The sequence below is a fragment of the Cherax quadricarinatus genome, chromosome 19 (assembly GCF_038502225.1).
Source record: "Cherax quadricarinatus isolate ZL_2023a chromosome 19, ASM3850222v1, whole genome shotgun sequence".
In the NCBI taxonomy this organism is placed as follows: Eukaryota; Metazoa; Arthropoda; class Malacostraca; order Decapoda; family Parastacidae; genus Cherax; species Cherax quadricarinatus.
The window spans coordinates 18,281,772-18,291,771 of NC_091310.1; the positions used below are offsets into that span (position 1 = coordinate 18,281,772).

General features: G+C 43.4%; 1 protein-coding gene across 3 annotated transcripts in view; it reads left to right on the forward strand.

The window, feature by feature from the left end:
• Window positions 1-10,000, forward strand: part of LOC128688254 (uncharacterized) — a 103,627-nt gene that overhangs the window by 25,207 nt on the left and 68,420 nt on the right. For all 3 annotated transcript variants that reach the window (XM_053775966.2, XM_053775964.2, XM_053775965.2), the window contains exon 2: window positions 99-514. In XM_053775966.2, the coding sequence (XP_053631941.2) occupies window positions 472-514 (43 nt within the window). In that variant the 5' untranslated portion in view covers window positions 99-471. The remainder of the gene's footprint in view (window positions 1-98; window positions 515-10,000) is intronic.

Sequence of the window (10,000 nt, forward strand, 5' to 3'; positions counted from 1 at the left end):
TACCTCTCCATGAGATATCTTGATGTCTTCTTTGTGTCCGTCCATAGCGGAGTAGTCATGCAGTGACTCCTACAATTCTTTTATTTTACATTTTACAGAGAGGATTGACTTTCGCATAAGATTCGCCTCCCCAGGAAGCTTGTATCATTGCAAGATCTCTCTGCTGTGAATGACTTGAGAAGTTATCTCTACGAGGCACTGAGTCCCTCTCTGAAGAAGTTGAGTCCAAGAACACGTGATTCAAGACACTTGGTTTCAAGTGTGGTGGCCGCAGGTGGGACAACTGATCCACAAGGTGGATAACACACGTACTTTTACCCTCTAGCTTCAAGTACAAGACTGTTGCCCTACTTAACTATCTGGATAAAGTTATTATAAACTCGCTGAGCACACCCTTGCCCTTCCTTCCCCCTCCTCCCCCCTCCTTCCCCTACAACAGCCACCGCCCCACTCAACACACCACCAGTCACCATGGTAACCCTCACTACTACCACTGTCATCTTGGTCTTCCTCGGTAAGTGAAAGTGATATTTCATAATATATTATTCCTTATGTATGTCCATTTGATTGTCCCCATTTTATGTCAGTGTTCAAAACCACATATTCACGTCCCCATTTATGTTTGCGGAAGTTCAACTCTAGCTCTCAATGTCTTGTGTGAACTCTTACCGTCCTGTCCCACCCATATATGAACTCTTGTTTTCACTAGCTTCATCCCTACCGCTTTTTGCTTTTCCACTACTCTCGGCTGCTTCATTGTTGAACAGGCTGCTCGTTGCATTGGTAATTTCAGCAAATTCTATACATCTAAAACGTTCAGCTCACAAATGAAATGTATAGGACTTAATGCTCAGGCAGGACAAGACATCCATGCACCCAGTAGAAAATAAATATCTGGTGATTTTAGACGCTTATCATAGGTTGCATTTAAAGGGATTCTGTATGTGTACTAGGACAGGTCTTAAGAAACTTTGTACTTTCTAAATCAAAGTAATAGAAGAGTAATGTCGACCCCCAAATGACAGATATTTCAACGTCCTCTACTGTACCAACCACACTAAGTAATGAATTTTATTCTCTCAGGTGCAGGATGATTGATAACACTGGGAGCGATAAACCACTTACTGTTGCAGTTGGTAAAAAATAATCAGGAGAGACTTTCATTAGCGATTTGCTTTTCGTTGAATGTAGAGGTCTAACACGGAACAGGATTTTGTTAAAACGACATTTAGCTGAGTGAAACGTAGCCCCAATAAAAGCTTCTTCTGTATGTTTATATTCTCACTGGCAATTATTCAGTATAATAAAAAGCCATGAGATTATTTTTACCAGACAACTCCAGTTAATACAGATATATGGAAATAAATGGTATAAAATACCGACACAATGGAAATATAAACACATATGCAGTATAATGTGATCCTTTATTGACTACGTTTCGCCCACACAGTGGGCTTTTTCCAAGTCCTGTTTGTGACTTGAAAAAGCCCACTGTGTGGGCGAAACGTAGTCAATAAAGGATCACATTATACTGCATATGTGTTTATATTTCTAATACAGATATATATTGGTGTCCTGAACGAACTTGGCCATATCAGTTTTGAGTCCTTATCTCGACATACATCAGTAATTTCCTCAATGTTGGAACCGGAAACAACAGCGAAATCACTCATGATACAGATATTAGTATGCTTAGTATCATCACGAATGACGGGGAGTATTCTTATATATTCCACCCTGTCAGTTGACAGGTAAGCATTACCAGGAAAACATTAAGATATTTGAAATACTTTACATATTTACCCGGATTTGTGCTCCTCCTAAAAGAAAGTCTTGAAATATCTTCCTCTCCTTGGTTCCTGAGTCACATTTTAAGCTGATAGAGGAGGCCAAAAAACTGGGTACAGGTCATTCATCTGATGACCCACTTGTTATAATCAGCTTGTGGAACGTTTTAGAATTGTACATTATCTTTTTTCTCCGGCTTCTATCTTAATTTGGACCTTTTAGCATCAGACTCTTAATAGCGTTTTGCCCAATAATTTCTTGCAGGTTTTCTGTGCCATTCTGATGTTTCTTTCAACAGTCTTTGATTCATATCCTCCTCATCAGTTCTGTGTTATCTGCAAAGATTTCAAGGAGTCCATCCTCCTCCATGGTAAATAATTAACACAACCAGCTGGCATGCCCTCTCTACCAATGGTAATTCAGAGTATCGCAGTTCCGGGACCCCCACTGGTGCGTTTATTGTACTGTTCGATCCACAAATCACGTGGAAGCCCACTACTTCGGGCAAGGTGACGTCACACCTGAACAATTGGCTGGGTGGCAGACTTCCACGAACACTTGTTGTGTTCACTCTTGCTTTGAGTGTCTCTTGGTTGCACAATTATATATTCAGATATCTTGATATATTAACATTATACATATTGTAAATAAATGGTGAAAGAATATATGGGTAAAGAAATCTACCTCTGCTGTGTTTGCCTTGTCCTTGCTCTGCCCTACTGCTTTTCTGTTTTGCTGACTTAGTTTTACAATAACGTGCTACAGATCTATAATCTTCCATCTTTGTAATAGTAATCTGTTCAAATAAACCTCGTATTTTTATGTCCCCTGAAGATGTACAAGCGTCTTGCCGACAGGCATGGGTGTGAAGACACGATATGCAGATCAAGCTTCTATCTGGTCTAGGTTTTGCTTTATCAAGTCATGAAATCATGACTTGATGAAGCCGTACATGAGCTAAAAGTTGTCTCTACAGAAGCTTGTTATGCATATTGCGTTTTCATACCTAAAAGGATGAGAAAGGAGGAAGACTGCAGTAAGACTGCTGCAGTGTCTAATTTATCTAACTTGTCTAACTTATTTTTAAAACTGTTCAGGAGTTTGTTCCAGTCATCTACAACTGTTACCAAACCAGTGTTTTCTTTTACTTTTTGTAAATCTATTTCTTTCGAACTTGAATGCATTGCATGGTTATGTATTTTTAGCACGTTATTTATATTCCCTTCTATCTATCCTCTCTTCCATTTATACACCTCAATCATATTACTCCTAGTTCTACGCCTTTCTACAGAATGCAGGTTCAATGCCCTCAGTCTGTCCTCCCAGGAAGGATATGATACATGGGATCAACTTTGTCACCGAATGAGACACTTGTGTAACACTTGGGAATGTTATTGTGTGAACGTTTTCGACAACCAGTGGTTCCCTCAGTCCCAGGAGTCGATGTGCTCGGTCCATCAGTTTTGACAAAAGTACAACAGATGTGCGGGGAAGGGGCCTTAAAAATAGCATACAGGTGAGGCAAAGCTTGCCTAACCTATAGGCATGACCTACTTCCACCTGTGATTTTTTTCATAGTGACACCGCCTCCACTGCATCGCTTCACTTGTCAACGTATATAAGCCACTTCTCCGCCCGTTTGCTGTACTTTTATCCAAATTGATGGACTGAGCACATCGACTCCAGGCTAAGGGACTGATTACTTCAAACTTCTTCTCATCTTCCACCATTCATCTCTGTACTGGACTGAGGAAGCCACTGGTTGACAAAACGTTTAAACAAGAAAGATTCCCATGTGTTGCACAAGTGTCTCATTTGTCAACTTGTCGGATTTTTGAACCATTTATAAACAGTTTTGTTATCCTTCTCTGTATGCTCTCCAGCGCTTTTATGTCCATTCTATAATACGTTACCAGAAACATAAGAACATAAGAAAGAAGGAACACTGCAACAGGCCTACTGACCCATGCGAAGCAGGTCCATGTTCTAAATGAGGCCTTACCAACGATATATCAAGTTGAAGTATAACCTGAGGACTCCTGATACTTATACTTTCTGATATGAAACCAAGAATTCTATTATCTTTATGCACTGTTGTCTTGGTTTTAGGTTACTGCTAACCAAAATCTTTTACGCAGAGTGATGAAGATCTGAATTATTTAGTTTATAAGTTCTGTGGTTATTCTCTTTTCCCTGACCTAGAACCTTACTTATACACTGTCAGGTTTGCTGTTGTCTTCATAGTGTATGTACCCTCACTCTGCTGCATATGTGGTTCACAGCGAGAGAACCACGTCCCGATGAGATAAATGATACTTTATCTTCATCTAAAATAACTATTTTAGTGGTAACAAGACCTGCTTTTGTTGAAGAGAGTGCTTCAACCCCCCCCCCCTCCTCTATCTGGCTACTCTCCAGTGCTGACTTCTGTTCTGCAATTCAGTTTGTAACTGTATGGCTATGAAATTTTTCGCTCACTTTATCTCTTGATACACCACTTCCGTTCATCCACCAAATGTGTACGCACACCACGTACATGTACGCCCGTGACATTGGGTCACTTTAACGTGGTAACGAGGTTTGAGCGACTTGCCTTACTATCTCCCTCATTCATCTGACTTACCTACCAGGGATTTTTCCCATTCCTTAGATTTTGTTCCAGGGAATTAAAGATTTCACTCCTTTATTCTCCTACCACTTGCAACTCTGTGGTGGTTTGTAACACCTGTAGGAGATTCAGACACTACGTGAAACTTCTAGTGAATCGCATGGAGTAGTATAGCCTATCAATCCAGAGTATTCCATGGGTCAACACCCCCGTGGCCCAGGCCTTGAAAAGACCTTTGACGACCGAGGAATTACTACGTTCTTGTCAGTTCAAACTCTCATTTCCTAGTGAATGTTGCTAGTGCCTTTTCTCTCCTAGTCCTTGCACATTTACTGACTACAATTGACAAAGGTGTTCTCTGTTCACTGGAAGGCTCCACGCAATAGTCACTGGTCTTCCCCTGATTGCTGGCTTAGTTGGATTTCAGTTTACTGTCTTTTCAAATGGCCAGTGTTCTCTTTGCCCTTGCTCAGTATGCTTCTGTATACACTTTGGTCCACAAGATTCAGGAGTGGTTCGCCAGTCCCAGTGTGCAACACAAGGTTGAGTAGTTCTTTGGATACCTGGGTCATGATGGTGTCTTGGAAAATGAATAGGCAGATGCTGAGAAGGCAGCTAAAGGAAGCTCTGCCTCAGAGTGGGTACAGTTAGAAGGGTACAGTTGGTCACACGAAGCTGAGACGAATTAGGACTAATGGAGACATGTGGTAACTCCTCAATGTAGTAAACAGAACTTATCAATGAGTAAATGTTTTTATTATTTTTATTATCACACTGGCCGATTCCCACCAAGGCAGGGTGGCCCGAAAAAGAAAAACTTTCACCATCATTCACTCCATCACTGTCTTGCCAGAAGGGTCCTTTACACTACAGTTTTTAAACTGCAACATTAACACCCCTCCTTCAGAGTGCAGGCACTGTACTTCCCATCTCCAGGACTCAAGTCCGGCCTGCCGGTTTCCCTGAATCCCTTCATAAATGTTACTTTGCTCACACTCCAACAGCACGTCAAGTATTAAAAACCATTTGTCTCCATTCACTCCTATCAAACACGCTCACGCATGCCTGCTGGAAGTCCAAGCCCCTCGCACACAAAACCTCCTTTACCCCCTCCCTCCAACCTTTCCTAGGCCGACCCCTACCCCGCCTTCCTTCCACTACAGACTGATACACTCTTGAAGTCATTCTGTTTCGCTCCATTCTCTCTACATGTCCGAACCACCTCAACAACCCTTCCTCAGCCCTGTGGACAACAGTTTTGGTAATCCCGCACCTCCTCCTAACTTCCAAACTACGAATTCTCTGCATTATATTCACACCACACATTGCCCTCAGACATGACATCTCCACTGCCTCCAGCCTTCTCCTCGCTGCAACATTCATCACCCATGCTTCACACCCATATAAGAGCGTTGGTAAAACTATACTCTCATACATTCCCCTCTTTGCCTCCAAGGACAAAGTTCTTTGTCTCCACAGACTCCTAAGTGCACAACTCACTCTTTTTCCCTCATCAATTCTATGATTCACCTAGTGTTGCAACAGAGGACATGACTGGTAAATGATTTGCCGATGATTGTATTAGTAAATAAATAACAAAAAGGCACAATACCGTGACTGGAACAATACACAAATAACCCGCACATAAAAGAGAGAAGCTTACGACGACGTTTCGGTCCGACTTGGACCATTGACAAAGTCACACTAACAGAGGTGGAGCAGGACGGCTATATATAGGCAGGAAGAGGTGGTAGTATTGTATTAGTAGTTCCTTATCATAATTAAGGACCTGTTTTAGAGCATGCGCAGGATAAATACACATACATAGAGGTGTATGTGTCTCAGTGTATATGCGCTGAGAATTTATTGCATATTTTATTGATGGTGTTCTTTACTGGTGGTAAAGAGATTTCATGCGACCTTATTGATCCTCGTGTAGTCGATAGGCTTTAAAGCTAATGAATTTAAAGTGTATACTCATAATTAGTTGGATGATTGCGTGACATCTGCATTATTTGACTTTGATAATTTCCTCCCCCCTCCTCTCTCTCTCTCTCTCTCTCTCTCTCTCTCTCTCTCTCTCTCATACACACACACACACACACACACACACACACACACACACACACACACACACACACACACACACTGATTAACACCAACAACTATGTAACAGACACATATGCAATTTAATGATTAGTAAATATATTAACCAGTTGTTTTTTCTGTCTAATACAAAGAATTGAGCACACGAAGTGGCCTGGTGGCTAAAGCTCTCACTTCACACGGCGAGGGTCTGGGTTCGATTCCCAGTGAGGCTAGAAACATTGGGCTTGTTTCTTTACACCGGTTGTCTATGTTCACCCATCAGTAAAATGGGTACCTGGGAGTTAGTCGACTGGTGTGGGTCGCATCCTGGGACAAAACTGACCTAATTTGCCCGAAATGTTCTGCATAACAAGAGGCTTTCTATATAGTAGTATGTCATTGATGTCAGCTAGGCCTATTCCTTGTATATGTAGAAATATAGATGTATATTATCATGGTGGGTCAATTTTGTCGGTGTACTGACTGGAGGATGGTGCTAGGTGCTGGTGTGTTCTCAGGTACGGGCTGGAGGGCTTTGCTAGGTGCTTGTGTGTCCTGAGGTACGGGCTGGAGGGTGGTGCTAGGCGCTGGTGTATGCTGGGGTACGGGTTGAAGGGTGGTGCTAGAGGCTGGTGTGTGCTGGGGTACAGGCAGGAGGGTGGTGCTAGGGGCTGGTGTGTACTGGGGTACGGGTTGAAGGGTGGTGCTAGGGGCTGGTGTGTGCTGGGGTACGGGCTGGAGGGTGGGGCTAGGTGTTGGTGTGTGCTGGGGTGCAGGCAGGAGGGGGGGTGCTAGGGGCTGGTGCGTGCTGGGGTACAGGCAGGAGGGTGGTGCTAGGGGCTGGTGTGTACTGGGGTATGGGTTGAAGGGTGGTGCTAGGGGCTGGTGTGTGCTGGGGTACGGGTTGAAGGGTGGTGCTAGAGGCTGGTGTGTGCTGGGGTACTGGCAGGAGGGTGGTGCTAGGGGCTGGTGTGTACTGGGGTACGGGTTGAAGGGTGGTGCTAGGGGCTGGTGCGTGCTGGGGTACGGGCAGGAGGGTGGTGCTAGGGGCTAGTGTGTGTGCTGTGGTACGGGCTGGAGGGTGGTGCTAGGGTCTCGGGTACGGGCTGGAGGGTGGTGCTAGGTGTTGGTGTGTGCTGGGGTGCAGGCAGGAGGGGGGGTGCTAGGGGCTGGTGCTTGCTGGGGTACAGGCAGGAGGGTGGTGCTAGGGGCTGGTGTGTGCTGGGGTACGGGCAGGAGGGGGGTGCTAGGTGCTGGTGTGTGCTGGTCTACAGGCTAGACGTTGTTTCTAGGTGCTTTTTGTGTGTTGGGGTACGGACAGGAGGGTGGTGCTAGGTGCTGGTGTACGGGCTGGAGCATTACTTTCTCCAGGATCTCATTCTGTGTGTGTGTGTGTGTATGTATAATATATATATATATATATATATATATATATATATATATATATATATATATATATATATATATATATATATATATATATATATATATATATATATATTATCACACTGGCCGATTCCCACCAAGGCAGGGTGGCCCGAAAAATAAAAACTTTCACCATCATTCACTCCATCACTGTCTTGCCAGAAGGGTGCTTTACACTACAGTTTTTTAAACTGCAACATTAACACCCCTCCTTCAGAGTGCAGGCACTGTACTTCCCATCTCCAGGACTCAAGTCCGGCCTGCCGGTTTCCCTGAACCCCTTCATAAATGTTACTTTGCTCACACTCCAACAGCACGTCAAGTATTAAAAACCATTTGTCTCCATTCACTCCTATCAAACACGCTCACGCATGCCTGCTGGAAGTCCAAGCCCCTCGCACGCAAAACCTACTTTACCCCCTCCCTCCAACCTTTCCTAGGCCGACCCCTACCCCGCCTTCCTTCCACTACAGACTGATACACTCTTGAAGTCACTCTGTTTTGCTCCATTCTCTCTACATGTCCGAACCACCTCAACAACCCTTCCTCAGCCCTCTGGACAACAGTTTTGGTAATCCCGCACCTCCTCCTAACTTCCAAACTACAAATTCTCTGCATTATATTCACACCACACATTGCCCTCAGACATGACATCTCCACTGCCTCCAGCCTTCTCCTCGCTGCAACATTCATCACCCATGCTTCACACCCATATAAGAGCGTTGGTAAAACTATACTCTCATACATTCCTCTCTTTGCCTCCAAGGACAAAGTTCTTTGTCTCCACAGACTCCTAAGTACACCATTCACCCTTTTCCCCTCATCAATTCTATGATTCACCTCATCTTTCATAGACCCATCTGCTGACACGTCCACTCCCAAATATCTGAATACATTCACCTCCTGCATACTCTCTCCCTCCAATCTGATATCCAATCTTTCATCACCTAATCTTTTTGTTATCCTCATAACCTTGCTCTTTCCTGTATTCACTTTTAATTTTCTTCTTTTGCACACCCTACCAAATTCATCCACCAATCTCTGCAACTTCTCTTCAGAATCTCCCAAGAGCACAGTGTCATCAGCAAAGAGCAACTGTGACAACTCCCACTTTATGTGTGATTATCTTTTAACTCCACGCCTCTTGCCAAGACCCTCGCATTTACTTCGTTTACAACCCCATCTATAAATATATTAAACAACCACGGTGACATCACACATCCTTGTCTAAGGCCTACTTTTATTGGGAAATAATTTCCCTCTTTCCTACATACTCTAACTTGAGCCTCACTATCCTCGTAAAAACTCTTCACTGCTTTCAGTAACCTACCTCCTACACCATACACCAGCAACATCTGCCACATTGCCCCCCTATCCACCCTGTCATACGCCTTTTCCAAATCCATAAATGCCACACAGATCTCTTTAGCCTTATCTAAATACTGTTCACTTATATGTTTCACTGTAAACACCTGGTCCACACACCCCCTACCTTTCCTAAAGCCTCCTTGTTCATCTGCTATCCTATTCTCCGTCTTACTCTTAATTCTTTCAATAATAACTCTACCATACACTTTACCAGGTATACTCAACAGACTTATCCCCCTATAATTTTTGCACTCTCTTTTGTCCCCTTTGCCTTTATACAAAGGAACTATGCATGCTCTCTGCCAATCCCTAGGTACCTTACCCTCTTCCATACATTTATTAAATAATTGCACCAACCACTCCAAAACTATATCCCCACCTGCTTTTAACATTTCTATCTTTATCCCATCAATCCCGGCTGCCTTACCCCCTTTCATTTTACTGCCTCACGAACTTCCCCTACACTCACAACTTGCTCTTCCTCACTCCTACAAGATGTTATTTCTCCTTGCCCTATACACGATATCACAGCTTCCCTATCTTCATCAACATTTAACAATTCCTCAAAATATTCCCTCCATCTTCCCAATACCTCTAACTCTACATTTAATAATTCTCCTCTCCTATTTTTAACTGACAAATCCATTTGTTCTCTAGGCTTCCTAAACTTGTTAATTTCACTCCAAAACTTTTTCTTATTTTCAACAAAATTTGTTGATAACA